This window comes from Salvelinus fontinalis, chromosome 40 (genome assembly GCF_029448725.1).
Source record: "Salvelinus fontinalis isolate EN_2023a chromosome 40, ASM2944872v1, whole genome shotgun sequence".
Lineage (NCBI taxonomy): Eukaryota > Metazoa > Chordata > Actinopteri > Salmoniformes > Salmonidae > Salvelinus > Salvelinus fontinalis.
In genome coordinates this window covers 11755847-11773956 of record NC_074704.1, presented here as the reverse complement: position 1 = coordinate 11773956, position 18110 = coordinate 11755847, and the positions used below count along the sequence as shown (strand labels likewise).

General features: G+C 41.2%; 1 protein-coding gene across 1 annotated transcript in view; it reads left to right on the top strand.

Moving 5' to 3' along the window:
* The window catches only part of LOC129839515 (adhesion G protein-coupled receptor E2-like), a 56550-nt gene extending 45827 nt beyond the window's left edge, over window positions 1–10723 (top strand). Inside the window, exon 5 of the mRNA XM_055907022.1 lies at window positions 9606–10723. Within this exon, the coding sequence (XP_055762997.1) occupies window positions 9606–9611 (6 nt within the window). The 3' untranslated portion in view covers window positions 9612–10723. The remainder of the gene's footprint in view (window positions 1–9605) is intronic.
* The last annotated feature ends 7387 nt before the right edge of the window (window positions 10724–18110 follow it).

Sequence of the window (18110 nt, the reverse complement as noted above, 5' to 3'; positions counted from 1 at the left end):
GGAAAGAGAGGGTCGCGGCAGAGAGTAAGAGAGGGAGAGGTCAAGAGAGATGGAAAAAGGAGAGAAAGAAAGACAGACAGACAGACAGACAGACAGACAGACAGACAGACAGACAGACAGACAGAGAGAGAAGGAGGGAGAGGGATGAACTCTGACAGTGTCTGTTGATGAAGGGAGGTAGTCTATATAACTTCATAAAGACCCTCACTCTCTGTGTGCGTTTGTGTGTGTGTGTGTGTGTGTGTGTGCGTGTGTGCGTGTGTGTGTGTGTGTATGTTGAAATGAAAAGCTGAAATGTCTTGAGTCAATAAGTACTCAACCCCTTTGTTATGACAAGCCTAAATAAGTTCGGTAGTAAAAATGTGCTTAACAAGTCACATAATAATTTGCATGGACTCACTCTGTGTTCAGTGATATACTGTATATACATTATCATAAATGATGTGGCCGAGACAATTTTCTTCTTAAAAGTCCAAAATCTTGACATCGTTACTAGTGACATGCAAAACATAATGAAACAAATACAAAAAGATAGTTTTTGAGTGATATTCCCCTTTATGTTTAGTAACCTAGCTATAATATCTCTGACTTCTCTACAATACTTCAGTTTAGTAACCTAGTTATAATATCTCTGTCTTCTCTCCTATTCTTCAGTTTAGTAACCTAGCTAAAGTTGCAATGTGGAGAATAAGTATATTACTAGTGATTATACCCATGGGCCTATAGTACACGAGCCTATTGAATAGAGTGCCATTTGGGAACAAATTGTAAAAACTAATAATAATTATTGCATCCCAACGAGGTCCAGAGTGTTACAGGGATGGGAATGAAGCTAGCCCGAGGCTAGTACTTTCAGACCGGGCTAGTAGTAAACTGGTTGAATAACTTGAATATCTCTCTCTCTCTCTCCCCTTCTTTCTCCTCCCTCTCTTCTCACAGGTCTTCATTTCAGTCTACTGGGGAATCTAGAGGCCATAGTTTGCCCCGGGGGCTTAATAGCCAATGGGACAAAATTATGTGTTGATGTAGATGAGTGTAAAGAGTGGGACAGTGCCCCACCCTGTGGAAGTAATACCACGTGTTACAACACACAGGGGAGCTTCTACTGTCAGTGTCTACCTGGGTTTGTATCCACAACGACTTTCAAGTTTTCTCCTCTCACTGGGGAGTGTAAGGGTGAGTATTCAAATGTGTGTGTGTGTGTGTGTGTGTGTGTGTGTGTGTGTGTGTGTGTGTGTGTGTGTGTGTGTGTGTGTGTGTGTGTGTGTGTGTGTGTGTGTGTGTGTGTGTGTGTGTGTGTGTGTGTGTGTGTGTGTGTGTGTGTGTGTGTGTGTGTGTGTGTGAGAGAGAGAGAGAGAATGTTACATGTCAAGGGAACAAACCATTACTTTGGCAGAGTCATTTTATTTGTGCAGTTTTGATGCTATTCTAAATGTTACTACATGTATTTTTGTGTTCATGTGGAAGAAACAGCAACGACCATGTGTGTCAAGAAATAAAACATTACTTTTGCAATATCTTCTCTTTTCTGTGCCATATTTGTAGATCAGTGATTCTCCAACTTCTCCTCTGGAACCACAGACAGTCCTCTTCTTTGATGTATTCCATAACTAGCACAGCTGATTCTAATGGTCACCTGATCATCAAGACTTTCATTCGTTAATTCAGCTACGTTAGTTCTAGAATACATCCAACACGTGGACTGTCCAGGAACTGTAGGAGAGATTAGGGAATCACTGGAGGAGAGGTTAGGGAATCACTGGATGAGAGGTTAGGGAGTCACTGGAGGAGAGGTTAGGGACTCACTGGAGGAGAGGTTAGGGAGTCACTGGAGGAGAGGTTAGGGAATCACTGGAGGAGAGGTTAGGGAGTCACTGCATGAGAGATTAGGGAGTCACTGGAGGAGAGGTTAGGGAGTCACTAGAGGAGAGGTTAGGGAGTCACTGGAGGAGAGGTTAGGGGGTCACTGAAGGAGGGGTTAGGGAGTCACTGGAGGAGGTGTTAGGGAGTCACTGGAGGAGAGGTTAGGAGAGGTTAGGGAATCACTGGAGGAGATGATATGGAATAACTGGAGGAGAGGTTAGGGAGTCACTGGAGGAGAGGTTAGGGACTCACTGGAGGAGAGGTTAGGAGAGGTTAAGGAATCACTGGTGTAGAGCTGAGGGAGTCACTGGGGGAAAGGTTAGGGAATCACTGGAGGAGAGTTTAGGGAGTAGCTGGAGGAGAGCTGACTGAATCACTGGAGGAAAGGCTGGGAATCACTGGAGGATATGTTAGGGAATCACTGGAGGAGAGGGTAGAGCGTCACTGGATGAAAGGTTAGGGAATCACTGGAGGAAGGGTTGTGGAATACCTGGAGGAAATGTTAGGGAATCACTGGAGGAAGGGTTATGGAATACCGGGAGGAACTGTTAGGGAATCACTGGAGGAAAGGGTAGGGAATCAGTTGAGGATGTGTTAAGGAATCACTGGAGGAGAGGTTAGAGCATCAATGTAAGAGAGGTTAGGGAATCACTGGAGGAGAGGTTAGAGCATCACTGTAGGAGAGGTTAGGGAATCCATGGAGGAGGGGTTAGTGAATTACTGGAGGAGAGGTTAGGGAGTCCTTGGAGGATTGGTTAGGGTGTCACTGGAGGAGAGGTTAGGGAATCACTGGAAGAGAGGTTAGGGAGTCACTGGAGGATTGGTTAGGGAGTCACTGGAGGAGAGCTGAGGGAGTCACTGGAGGAGAGGTTAGGGAATCACTTGAGGAGAGGATAGGGAATCACTGGAGGAGAGGTTAGGGAGTCAATGGAGGAGAGGTTAGGGAATCACTGGAGGAGAGGTTAGGGAGTCACTGGAGGAGAGGTTAGGGAATCACTGGAGGAAAGATTAGGAGAGGTTAGGGAATCACTGGAGGAGAGGTTAGGGGATCACTTGAGGAGAGCTGAGGGAGTCACTGGAGGAAAGCTGAGGGAGTCACTGGAGGAGAGGGTAGAGCATCACTGGAGGAGAGGTGCGGTTGTCACTGAAGGAGAGGTTAAGGGTTCACTGGTGTAGAACTGAGTGAGTCACTTGAGGAAATGTTAGGGAATCATTGGAGGAGAGGTTAGGGAATCACTGGAGGAGAGGTTAGGGAATCACTGGAGGAGAGGTTAGGGAGTCGCTGGAGGAGAGCTGACTGAATAACTGGAGGAAAGAGTAGGGAGTCACTGGAGGAGAGGTTAGGGAGTCACTGGAGGAGAGGTTAGGGAATCCCTGAAGGAGAAGATAGGGAATCACTGGAGGAGAGGTTAGGGAATCACTGGTGGAGAGGTTAGGGAATCACTGGAGGACAAGTTAGGGATTTACTGGATGAGATGTTAGGGAATCACTGGATGAGAGGTTAGGGATTCACTGCCCTACCAACATGTTTCCTTCTCTCTTCAGACCTCGATGAGTGCCAGGAGACACCTCAGGTTTGTAGCATGAACGCCATTTGCCTCAACACCTTCGGGAGCTACCACTGCCAGTGTCAACCTGGGTTCAGATTCTCTCACACTGTGAAGGTGAGTGCCACAAGAGGGCATCATTGTGTGTATGTGTCTTCTCTTGATTGATTGATTAATTGACTGCTTTAGCTGGAAACATCACTACATACTGTATATGTGTATGAATGTATGGGAAAACTATACAGTCCATAGAGACTATAGATTCTAAGGGACTATAGAAACTATAGGGACAACAGCTACTATGGCAACCACAGAGACTAAAGCATTTATGTCTATATAGACTATTGAGACTTTCGATACTGAGGGACTAAAGATACTAAAGCTACTAAAGAGACTATAGAGGAACCGCAGAAGAAAGTAACGACAATAGAATGGTTGATGATGCATAAGGTGTAACCAGGGGGATTACTGAGTGTGTTGGGGAATAGTACTAAGTGAATGTGGATGTGAGAGTTGTGTTGAGTTTTGAAATGACGGGTTAACTTCTTTGGGCTGCAGGGGCAGTATTGAGTAGCCTGGATAAAAGGTGCCCATTTCAAACGGCCTCGTACTCAATTCTTGCTCGTACAATATGTATATTATTATTACTATTGGATAGAAAACACTCTCAAGTTTCTAAAACCGTTTGAATTATATCTGTGAGTAAAACAGAACTCATTTGCAGCAAACTTCCTGTCAGAAAGTGAAAAATCTTAAATCGAGGGCTCTGTTCCCGGGCCTGCCTATAAATGTGCTTTATATCTATTAGTATACATGCACTTCATACGCCTTCCACTAGATGTCAATAGGCTGTGAGAGGTGAAATGGGGTTTCTAGGTATTTCTATGGTCAAAAGAGATAGCTTTGAATGACATGACCCCAGAATTCCTCTGTTCAGGATGCGCATAAAGGTCACCACTATTGGCTTCTGAAAAGCATTCGTTATAGACGTTTTATATCTCCGGCTTTGATTTTATTTGATAAATGTGATAATATCATCGTAAAGTATGTTTTTTCAATATAGTTTTATTAGATAATTGAAATTTTTTCGGGAGGTTAGGCGTGTTGCGTTGTCTGCGTTTGTTCACGAAGTAGAGCTTAGCGCCACTTGGCTAGCTTTCCTTGCTAATTGACTGGAGAAGAGAACATTCTAAAACCAAACAACGATTGTTCTGGCCAAAGGACCCCTTGTACAACATTCTGATGGAAGATCATCAAAAGTAGGACCCATTTATGATGTTATTTCATTTATCTGTCGAACATGTTTACTATTAGTTTGCGCCCAGATTTTGTGCACTCTCTCGCTATAACGTAAGCTGCATGTCGTACTGAAGTTATGTTTAGAATTCTAACACGGCGATTGCATTAACCTGTCTAGGATCAGCGTGGCGCTAGCGGCACCCCCCCCCCCCCCCCACTGAAAAACCAGTGCCGCGAAATTCAAAAAAAATATTTTTTTTAAATATTTAACTTTCACACATTAAAGTCCAATACAGCTAATGGAAGACACAGATCTTGTGAATCCAGTCAACATTTCCGATTTTTAAAATGTTTTACAGGGAAGACACAATATGTAAAGATGTACATCTATTACCTAAAAACACATTAGCATAATCCACCATCTTTTATTTGTCCACCAACACCAGTAGCCATCACCAATTCGGCTAAACTAAGATATTTATAGCCCCTAACCAACAAAAAAACTCATTAGATGACAGTCTGATAACATATTTATGGTATGGGATAGGTTTTGTTAGAAAAAAGTGCATATTTCAGGTAGATGGCATAGTTTACAATTGCACCCACCATCACAAATGGACTAGAATAATTACAATGAGCAACGTGTTTACCTAACTACTAATCATCAAACATTTCGTAAAAATACACAGCATACACGAATCGAAAGACACAGATCCTGTGAATACAGACAATATTTCAGATTTTCTAAGTGTCTTACAGCGAAAACACAATAAATCGTTATATTAGCTTAGCACATAGCAATTAGCAGCCCAGCATTGATTCTAGCCAAAGTGAGCGATAAAAGTCAACATCGCCAAAAGATATTAATTTTTTCACTAACCTTCTCAGAATTCTTCCGATGACACTCCTGTAACATCACATTACAACATGCATATACAGTTTGATCGAAAATGTTTATATTTAGCCACCAAAATCATGGTTAGACAATGTGAAATGTAGCTCAGCTGGTCAGAAAATGTCCTTGCGCCACTTAGACAGTGATCTACTCTTATACATAAATACTCATAAACGTGACTAAAAAATATAGGGTGGACAGGGATTGATAGACAATTTAATTCTTAATACAATTGCGTTATTACATTTTTTAATTTATCCTTACTTTTCAATACAGTTTGCGCCAAGCGAAGCTACGTCAAAAAACATGGCGTCCTAAGCCACTAAAATGTTTCGACAGAAACACGATTTATCATAATAAAAATGTCCTACCTTGAGCTGTTCTTCCATCAGTATCTTGGGCAAAGGATCCTTTCTTGGGAGAAATCGTCTTTTGGTGGAAAGCTGTCCTCTTGCCATGTGGAAATGTCAACTGCGTTCGGGATGAACTGAAAAGCGTGCCCAACTTTTCACATCGTTGCAAAAATAAATGTCCCAAAATCGCACTAAACGGATATAAATTGCTATAAAACGCTTTAAATTAACTACCTTATGATGTTTTTAACTCCTATAACGAGTGAAAAGATGACCGGAGAAATATAACAGGCTAAACTAACGCTTGGAACAGGTGCGCGCCGGGGTCCTCTAGGCTCATGACGCAGCTCCCAAAGAATGACTAGCTTCAGGGTTTTTTGATTTGTAGGGCCTGTGAACGCGCAATCGACCCCGTTGGAATCGTCATCATGTAAAGGCATCCAGGGGAAGACGTAAGAAGTGTCCGTATAGTCATAGCAACGACAGTGCCCTTTTAAATGACTTCAGAAGAGTGGCCAACATTTCTCAAATCTGACTCCATGTCAGGGAAATTGCTGTAGAATGGGCTCTGTTCCACTTAGAGACAAAATTTCAACTCCTATAGAAACTATAGACTGTTTTCTATCCAATAATAATAATAATATGCATATTGTACGATCAAGGATTTTGTGGGAAGCCGTTTAAAAAATTAGCCACATTAGCATAAATAGTCTAAACAGCGCCCCCATCCCCAACAGGTTAAGAACTAGTGTATCTATCATTTCCTATACAACATGTATTTTTTAGTAACGTTTATGAATAGTTATTTGGTCAGAATAGCTGAGTGTCAGAAACATATACGGAGATTCTGGAAAATAATTGCTACATGGTCACATTGTATAACCACGAATTTCAGCTCTAAATATGCAAATTTTCGAACAAACCATATTTGTATAGTGTAATATGATGTTATAGGACTGTCATCTAATGAAGTTTATGAAGGTTAGTGAAAAAATTAATATCTTTTGCTGGTTTATTCGTTATCGCTACTGTTGGCTTGAATCAATGCTGTTGTGTGGTTGGCTATTGGAGTAAGCTAATATAATGCTATATTGTGTTTTCGCTGTAAAACACTTAAAGAATCGGAAATATTGGCTGGATTCACAAGATGTTTGTCTTTCATTTGCTGTATATCATGTATTTTTCATAAATGTTTTATGATGAGTATTTAGTATTTCAATTTGGTCTCTGTAATTGTTCTAGCTGCTTCGGTGCTATTTCCGATTGTAGCTGCAATGTAAAACTGATTTATACCTCAAATATGCAAATGTTTTGAACAAAACATAGATTTATTGATTAATATGTTTGAAATTTGGAAATTGAGAGATTGAAATGTGGATAATAACAGATTGATATTTGGAAAATAATTGGTAAGCTGAAGTTCAACGAAGGACTGAAATATGGACAATTAGAGATATTATTTGTACTGAGTGAATGAGAGCTGTCAGGGGACTAGCCCCGGTGTGAAAGAGGTGCGTGTCTGAATGAATACCCCAACCAATTCTGTGAGCTGAGTTTTTAACATTATATAGGGATTCTGCGTGATATAAAAGGACAGAGATAAAGAAGGAGAGAGAACTATTACCGAATATACTGTATGAATATTATAATGGGTTACTAGAGATTTGTTAATGTAATATGTTATCAGTGGCTTTCAGAACTTTAATAATGTGGTGTCTTAGTACTTTGAAGAAGTGTGTTATAATACAAGGTCACATGAGGAAAAGAGGAATTGAGACTCATATCATATCAGAGGCTTCCATCTGTCGTTTGGGTTAAAGATAAGCTGTGGACAAATAGATAAGCCGCCAGTGAAAATGAATGGTACTGACTGAACTCAAACAGACTGTAAGGGACATTTGGGACAGAGACTCTGTGACAGTTGGGACAGAAAGAGCATACAGTACAAGTCAAAAGTTTGGACACGCCTACTCATTCAAGGGTTTTCATTATTTTTACTATTTTCTACTATGAAATAACACATATGGAATCATGTAGTAACCAAAAAAGTGTAAAACAAATTTAAAAAGTAGCCACCTTTTGTGTTGATGACAGCTTTGCACACTCTTGGCATTCTCTCAAACAGCTTTATGAGATAGTACACTGGAATGCATTTCAATTAACAGGTTTGTTTTGTTAAAAGTTAATTTGAGAAATGTATTTCCTTCTTAATGTGTTTGAGCCAATCACTTGTGTTGTGACAAGGTAGGGGTGGTACACAGAAGATAGTCCTATTTGGTAAAAGACCAAGTCCACATTATTGCAAGAACAGTTCAAATAAGCAAAGAGAAACAACAGCTCATCAATACTTTAAGCCATGAAGGTCAGGCAATGTGGGAAATTTCAAGAACTTTGAAAGTTTCATCAAGTGCAGTCACAAAAAACATCAAGCGCTATGTTGAAACTGGATCTCATGAGGACCGCCACAGGAAAGGAAAACCCAGAAATACCTTTGTTGCGGAGGATAAGTATTATAGTTACCAGCCTCAGAAATTACAGCCCAAATAAATGCTTCACAGAGTTCAAGTAACAGACACATCTCAACATCAACTGTTAAGAGGAGACTGCATGACCTCAGGCCTTCATGGTCAAATTGCTGCAAAGAAACCACTACTAAATAATAAGAGATTTGCTTGCACCAAGAAACACAAGAAATAGACATTAAACCGGTGAAAATGTGTCCTTTGGTCTGATGAGTCCAAATTTGAGATTTTTGGTTCCAACCGCCATGTCGTTGTTTGACACAGAGTAGGTGAACGGATGATCTCCGCATGTGTGGTTCCCACCGTGAAGCATGGAGGAGGAGGTGTGATGGAGTGGGGGTGCTTTGCTGGTGACACGGTCTGTGATTTATTTAGAATTCAAGACACACTTAACCAGCATGGCTACCACAGCATTCTGCAGTGATACGCCATCCAATCTGGTTTGCACTTAGTGGGACTATCATTTGTTTTTCAACAGGACAATGACCCAACACACGTCCAGGCTGTGTAAGGGTTATTTGACCAAGAAGGAAAGTGACAGAGTGCTGCCTCCGATGACCTTGCCTCCACAATCACCCGACCTCAACCCAATTTACATGGTTTGGGATGAGTTGGACCGCATAGTGAAGGAAAAGAGGCCAACAAGTGCTAAGCACTTCAATACTTATGGAAAAGCATTCGAGGTGAAGCTGGTTTAGAGAATGCCAAGAGTGTGCAAAGCTGTCATCAAGGCAAAGGGTGGCTACTTTGAAGAATCTAAAACATCAAATATAGTTTGATTTGTTCAAAACTTATTTAGTTACCTCATGATTCCATATGTGTTATTTAATAGTTTTGATGTCTTCACTATTATTCTACAATGTAGAAAATAGTAAAAATAAAGAAAAACCCTTGAATGAGTAGGTGTGTCCAAACTGTTCACTGGTTCTGCATGTCAATGCAACAGGTTCAAAATGATAAGATGACAAGAAAGGAGCTCTGGGATTATTTACTTTAGAAGGTGCCTGTTCCGCTTAACGTGCCACTCTATCATCTGATGTGTCTGAAGTATGATTGTGTATACACATGGTTTTGTCAAGACTTCCTGCCCAAGATGCAATAAGCTCGATTAAGATGAAGACTGTTTAGGACTGACTAAGATGTAGCACAGTGAAAACTAAGCACATGTTTATTTTCTTTCTTCCAGGACTGATGGAATGTCCAATATCAAGTTTTCTGATGCGTTTACCAATGATTTTGTCACGTCTGCTCCCGCTCCCCCTCTCTGGCGCTCGAGGTCGCCAGACGGCTCATCATTACGTACGCCTCTCACCATCGTTACGCGCCCCAGCGCTTCATCGGACTCACTTGGACTCCATCACGTCATTGATTATCTACCCTATATCTGTCACCCCCTCCAGTTAATTTCCCGTGTCTGTATTGATGTTGTTACGTTTCTCCTGTCCAGACGCTGTTCCTGTTATTAATGTCTGTTAATCAAATAATGTAACGGTCCTGACCTGTTTTATGTTGTTTTTGTATGTGTTTAGGTCAGGGCATGTGTTTTGGGTGGGCAGTCTATGTTATCTGTTTCTATGTTGGTTTTGGTTGCCTGGTATGGCTCTTAATTAGAGGCAGGTGTTTTGCGTTCTCCTCTAATTAAGAGTCATATTTAGGTAGGGTGTTCTCACTGTTTGTTTGTGGGTGATTGTCTCCTGTGTCGTCGAATGTATGTACCATACGGGACTGTTTGGCTGTTCGTTTATTTTGATGTCGTCTGTTTCCTGTCCGTGAGTTTACGTTTAGTTATGTAAGTTTATGTTCAGGTTTCGTCAACGTCGTTTTCTTGTTTTGTATATTTCAAAGTGTTTTGTTTAGTGTTAAGTGTTTTTTGTTTGAGGGGGGGGTTCTGTAACGGTCCTGACCTGTTTTATGTTGTTTTTGTATGTGTTTAGGTCAGGGCATGTGTTTTGGGTGGGCAGTCTATGTTATCTGTTTCTATGTTGGTTTTGGTTGCCTGGTATGGCTCTTAATTAGAGGCAGGTGTTTTGCGTTCTCCTCTAATTAAGAGTCATATTTAGGTAGGGTGTTCTCACTGTTTGTTTGTGGGTGATTGTCTCCTGTGTCGTCGAATGTATGTACCATACGGGACTGTTTGGCTGTTCGTTTATTTTGATGTCGTCTGTTTCCTGTCCGTGAGTTTACGTTTAGTTATGTAAGTTTATGTTCAGGTTTTGTCAACGTCGTTTTCTTGTTTTGTATATTTCAAAGTGTTTTGTTTCGTGTTGCCGTCGTTTATAATAAAAAGATGGCTTATTTCCCGAATGCTGCATTTTGGTCTGATGATCCTTCTCTCCTCTCCTCATCCGAGGATGAGGAGAGAGACAGCCCTTACAAATAAATAATCAATCAAGTTTATTTTATATAGCCCTTCGTACATCAGCTAATATCTCGAAGTGCTGTACAGAAACCCAGCCTAAAATCCCAAACAGCAAGCAATGCAGGTGTAGAAGCACGGTGGCTAGGAAAAACTCCCTAGAAATGCCAAAACCTAGGAAGCAACCTAGAGAGGAACCAGGCTATGAGGGGTGGCCAGTCCTCTTCTGGCTGTGCCGGGTGGAGATTATAATAACAGAACTATGCCAAGATGTTCAAAATGTTCATAAGTGACAAGCATGGTCAAATAATAATCATGAATCATTTTCAGTTGGCTTTTCATAGCCGATCATTAAGAGTTGAAAACAGCAGGTCTGGGACAGGTGGCGGTTCCATAACCGCAAGCAGAACAGTTCATTCCCTGTACTTACTTCTCGTCTCCCAGCGTCTGGCATTACAGAGCCGTTACAGATTGTGTACATTTACTTTTGAAAGGCTTGCTGGGGCATTTGACTTAGGAGAACAGTTACAGATTGTGTACATTTCCTTTTGAAAGGCTCGCTGAGGCATTTGACTTAGGAGAACAGTTAGTGAGACTGTAGTACTTTACAGTATAAAGAGACCTTTTATATTTTTTTATTGAACCTTTATTTAACAAGTATGTTAAAAACAAATGTTCATTTACAATGACTGCCTACTGGGGAACAGTGGGTTAACTGCCTTGTTCAGGGGCAGAATGACAGATTATTTTATCTTGTCAGCTCGGGGAGTCGATCTGTCCACTACAGATGAGGATGAGTGTGTGTGGGTTCCGTCGGTGCGTAGCCCTCTGGGCATGTGCACGAGAACACCTGGTCGATACACCTGTCCGTCAGGGCTTAGTAACCACAGTAACAACACTGCGCCCGACGCAGATGAGACGGCTGAGGCCATGCTAGCCCTGACCCCTGACCCCTGAGCCCTGACCTCTAACCCTGACTCCTGACCTCTAACCCCATGACCCCTATCTTTGGCCACATTCCAATCCAGATGTCTGCCTGAACTCACAGCTGTACCCATCACATGACATAGCAGCAATCTGATGCCTGACTGAGCTTTAAGTCCAGAACAGACTGTGGGAGGAGCACAGTACTACATAGAGCCAAGACTATATCGAACTCTATTCCACATCAAGTAACTCATGCCAATAATTAAAATGTATAAAAAAAATACTCCTTATGGAACAGCGCGGACTGTGAAGCAACACAAACATAGACAAATGCATATAAACACACGCAGTATACACACATGTACACATTGTCACGCCCTGACTTTAGTTATATTTGCTTTCTTTATTATTTGGTTAGGTCAGGGTGTGACAAGGGGTGGTTTGTTTAGTTTTTGTATTGTCTAGGGGTTTTTGTCTTTTCTACGGTATTTTGGTTATCTATGGGGATTTTGTATTGTCTAGGGATATGTAGGTTTATGGTGGCCTGAATGGGTTCCCAATCAGAGACAGCTGTTTATCGTTGTCTCTGATTGGGGATTCTATTTACGTTGCCATTTTCCATGTTGGTTTTGTGGGTAGTTGTCCATGTTTAGTTGCCAGTGAGCACTACGTTGGCGTCACGTGTCTGTTTATTGTTTTGTTGGCGACATCGTTAAATAAACAAGTATGTTCGCTCAAAGGGCGGCGCATTGGTCCGCTCCTTTAAACGGCCGTGACACACATGGATTTTGTGTTGTAGATAAGTGGTAGAAGAGTAGAGGCCTGAGGACACACACTTAATATGTTGTGAAATCTGTTATGAATATATTGTAATGTTTTTAAACTTGCCTGAGGAGAAAGATTAGCTGCTGACTTGACAGGAACTAATGGGGAACCAGAATAAACACAAATACAAATACAGCGACGTAGAACGATTGTACACTTCAGAAGGAAGGAGAGAGTAGTGGCCTCAGCGGTGGAATGTTTCTTAATAGTTTTCATAATTTCATAATTAAACAACTTGTAATAATCTTTTATGCCGAAAATCCAGTGTTTCTATTTTCAACGTTTTTGTTATATTACACTCTTTTGTGAAATATATAAAGTGTAATATTGGAATGCAAACTCAAAATTGTGTACAATTCTATATCTGACATGGTACAGGTGCCTAGACGTCAATTAGCGATGGATATCTCAGAAAAACCATGTCGAGGAAATATATAACATTTTAAGTAAGGCCCTGAACTAGACTGTTAGAGAGTTCACTCACTTGGCAAAATGAGTGTTAGACTGTTAGAGAGGCTACTAACTTCACTGATCCCCATGCTACTTCCTCAAACAGAGGTTACTGATATGCCACTGCAAACCACCTCATAAGGACAGGTCTAAGTTCAGTTTTACTGTGTAAGCCTGGATAATGATGATCAGTAAGGGACTATATAAACTGATCTGAGTGTGGTGCTTATATTACAGTAGGGACTTTCCTCTGTTGATGTAGAAACCGTTATTCCACTGGCAGCTTCCTCTTTCTAGTTCTGAGCCCCAAATGACACCCTTTTCCCTGTATAGTGCACTACATTAGACCAAGGCCCTATTCCCTATATAGTGCACTACATTAGACCAGGGCCCTATTCCCTATATAGTGCACTACATTAGACCAGGGCCCTATTCCCTATATAGTGCACTACATTAGACCAGAGCCCTATTCCCTATATAGTGCACTATATTAGACCAGGGCCCTATTCCCTATATAGTGCACTACATTAGACCAGAGCCCTATTCCCTACATAGTGCACTACATTAGACCAGAGCCCTATTCCTTATATAGTGCACTACATTAGACCAGGGCCCTATTCCCTACATAGTGCACTACATTAGACCAGAGCCCTATTCCTTATATAGTGCACTACATTAGACCAGGGCCCTATTCCCTGTATAGTGCATTATATTAGACAAGGGCCCATAGAGCGCTATATAATAGGTTGTCATTTGGGATGCATGCTAGGATGGTTACCATGGTAATATTTCAGCACTGGTGTGCTGTGGGTTTCTGGGTGTTTTAATCTCCACCTCAACTTCCTCTCTGTCTCATGTCTTCATTTGTATCTTAGTTAGTTGGTATCTGATGGTAAACATGGTTACCCATGGCAACAACTTGGATCTACAATGAACATGATAAGGATGTGACAGTTTTCATTTGTATGTGTTGTGTGTTGGTGTGTTGTGTGTGTTGTGGTGTGTTGTATTTATTAAGGATCCTCACTAGTTCCAGTGAAGGCAGCAGCTACTCTTCCTGGAGTCCAGCAACATTAAAGCAGTTTAAAAACATTACAAAACATTCACAACAGATTTCACACATCACTAAGTTTGTGCCCTCAGACCCCTACTACACAACCACACATCTACAACACAAGATTCATGTGTACGTGTGTGTATAGTGTGTGTATAGTGGATATGTTATTGTGTGTGTATGAGTGTGTCTGTGCTTATGTTTGTGTTGCTTAACAGTCCCACTCTTCCATGTGGTCATGGCTCTATGTGGTACTGTGTCCAATTGTCTGTTCTGGACTTGGGGACTGTGAAGAGACCTCTGGTGGCATGTCTTGTGGGGTATGTATGGGTGTCCGAGCTTTGTGTCAGTAGTTCCAACAGACAGTTCAGTGCTTTCAACATGTCCATTCATCTCATAAATACAAGTATTGAGGAAGTCAATCTCTCCTCCACTTTGAGCCAGGAAAGTTTGACACGCATATCATTAGTGTTAGCTCTCTGCGTACAACTCTCCGCTATTCCTTGCCACACCTTTTGAAACTATCTGCAGCTCTTTGTTAAGTGTTGCAGTCATTTCAGTCACTGTAGTAGCTGACACATATAGTGTTGAGTCATCCGCATGCATAGACACACTGGCTTTACCCAAAAGTATGTCAACTGCTCGGCCTCTGACCACAAGGCACTACAGAGGGGAGTGCGTACGGCCCAGTACATCACTGGGACCAAGCTTCCTGCCATCCAGGACCTCTATACCTAAAGATTGTCAAAGGTTCCACCCACCCTAGTCATGGACTGTTCTCTCTGCTACGGTACCAGAGCGTCAAGTCTAGGTCCAAGAGGCTTCTAAACAGCTTCTAACCCCAAGCCGTAAATCTCCTGAACGTCTAATCAAATGGCTACCCAGACTATTTGCATTTCCCCCCCCCCTCTTTTACACTGCTACTACTCTCTGTTATTACCTATGCATAGTCACTTTAATAACTCTACCTACCTCAATTACCTAACCGGTGCCCCCGCACATTGACTCTGTACCGGTACTCCATGTATATAGCCTCGCTATTGTTATTTTTCTGCTGCTCTTTAATTATTTGTTACTTTGGTTTCTTATTCGTATACTTTTTTAGGTATTTTTTATAAAAAAATTAAACAGCATTGTTGGTTAGGGCTTGTAAGTAAGCATTTCACTGTAAGGTCTACACCTGGTGTAATCAGCATTTCACTGTAGGGTCTACACCTGTTGTATTCAGCATTTCACTGTAAGGTCTACACCTGGTTAAATCAGCATTTCACTGTAGGGTCTACACCTGGTGTATTCAGCATTTCACGGTAAGGTCTACACCTGGTTTATTCAGCATTTCACTGTAAGGTCTACACCTGGTGTAATCAGCATTTCACGGTAAGGTCTACACCTGGTTTAATCAGCATTTCACTGTAAGGTCTACACCTGGTGTAATCAGCATTTCACGGTAAGGTCTACACCTGGTGTATTCAGCATTTCACTGTAAGGTCTACACCTGGTGTATTCAGCATTTCACCGTAAGGTCTACACCTGGTGTATTCAGCATTTCACTGTAGGGTCTACACCTGTTGTATTCAGCATTTCACTGTAAGGTCTAAACCTGGTGTATTCAGCATTTCACTGTAAGGTCTACACCTGGTGTATTCAGCATTTCACTGTAAGGTCTACACCTGGTTTATTCAGCATTTCACCGTAAGGTCTACACCTGGTGTATTCAGCATTTCACTGTAAGGTCTACACCTGGTGTATTCAGCATTTCACCGTAAGGTCTACACCTGGTGTATTCAGCATTTCACTGTAAGGTCTACACCTGGTGTATTCAGCATTTCACTGTAAGGTCTACACCTGGTGTATTCAGCATTTCACTGTAAGGTCTACACCTGGTGTAATCAGCATTTCACTGTAAGGTCTACACCTGGTGTATTCAGCATTTCACTGTAAGGTCTACACCTGGTGTATTCAGCATTTCACCGTAAGGTCTACACCTGGTGTATTCAGCATTTCACTGTAAGGTCTACACCTGGTGTATTCAGCATTTCACCGTAAGGTCTACACCTGGTGTATTCAGCATTTCACTGTAAGGTCTACACCTGGTGTATTCGGTGCATGTGACAAATAATATTTGATATGATGTCGCTAGTAAACATTTAAAAAAGTAAGTGGCCTGAATTCTTGATTCTACCTGGATTATGTTCTAGAGGCTTCCATTAAAGAACACCCTCTGTGTTCTGATAGACAGGTAACTCTTTATCTACAATATAGCAGGGGGTGTAAATCCATAACACACACTTGATTGGTACATCCCGTTTTTTACGCTTAACCCTTGTGTAGTCGTAACATTCTGTATACTCCCCTTGTCCTAAGGGTCAAAAATGACCCGCCTTCACTAAACCCCTAAAATAAAGCAGCTTAATGGAATTTTAAACCCCAAATCTATTCTGCATGAAGAAACAACCTGTCATTCATCACAAACTTTGTGAATATCTGGGTTTTCCCTCTTCACACTGCAGAAAGACTGCATTTAATCAGTGGACACCACTCGTTTTTTAATTACAACATAATTGTCATAATTGTTTTCTTTACAAAAGTAGAGGTATATTATTATTATTATTATTGCTGAAGGTGCTGCATAGGTGTAAACATAACTTTTTTAGCAAAAGATAGCACTTGTATAGCCAAAGAAAGTTGCAGAAATGTGCAGAAAGGAGTTACATTACAGACATGAAAATAAAAATGTACCTCTGAATGGAACCAGTTGCTCATCCATTGTTACTTCAAGCCCAGGGTTGTAGAGGTATGGCAGACTCTCTCTTATGGCCACCAGTTTGTCTCTCACACGTCTTTCAGGTCTTGACTCACATTTAATCAAATCGTAGCATTCTTGAGAAAGTGTGAAAGACTAAATGGCATCGTGGCACGTAAAATCGCCCTTCCACTCTCTGCATCCCAGAGACTACATGTAGCCTCGCCTCGGAACGTACTTTGGTTTCTCCTTTAAAAGTTGCGATCTTACACCGCAGGACTTAGTGGTACCGAGCGTCACGGCTTCATTGCTCCAGAAAACCACAAAGGGGAGTTAGAGCAATCATTATGCATTTGGGTCCCAAGGTTTTTTCATGACCAATCATATCGAGTGGTTCCAATGACAAATTTGACGCAATCCACCCGTTGCTGGGTGAAGATGGCTGACAAAACATTATGGTGGAACCAAATGTAAGTAGTTATAATGTCATAATGAGTCAAGCAAAACATGTACAATTGAGAGGAATATGTTAGTTAATGTAGAGACAAACATTTGTGCATATTTTTTTGTCATATAGTAAATTTACAAAAATCGCTATTTAGCAAGTTATCTGACTAGCTAACTTTAGGCAGCTAGCTAGCCAGAAAACCAGGCAGTGGATGTAAAGACAATAGCTAGCTGAAGCATTTACTGCAAGTTGAATGTACAATTGTGTATACTTGTCTTGCAATGCAGCTGAAGTAACATAGGTAGCTAACTATTTACTTGCTTATTGTGTAGTGGAGAATAAAAATAACTATGTATGACTATGGATGTGTAGCTAGCTACAGTACGTAGGCAATCTGTGTATGGACCCTAAAATGTTCGGTTCTGAACTAATATTCTTACCAATCTATGAACCTCAGCTATCATAGTTGTTTTATCAACTTCAAGTCTGAATTGCATTAATTAAGCCTATGGATAGAGTAGAATATAATAACTTTATTGTGCCAAGGATGCAAGTCCTATATACACATGTACTGTAGTTATCACCAAGCATGGGATCCCCACATTGTAGCCTGTCCATTGCTCTGAGACGTCCTTTGACCATTCTAAATTCTGCATGGGGCATCCTTGCCTTAATGGAACTGACTTTCTGGTCTAACTCTTCATCTGACATATCAGAATAGCATTCCCTGACAGACATATTGTGTTTTTTCGTCCTTCTGTAAAAAAGCTAACCATTACACTGTCATGAAATATGATTATATATCAACTATGAAACAAATGACATGACCTGTTTATGAGTTTCCATGAAAGAAAGTTAGATTAATTCAACAGAAAATGGCGAAAACAG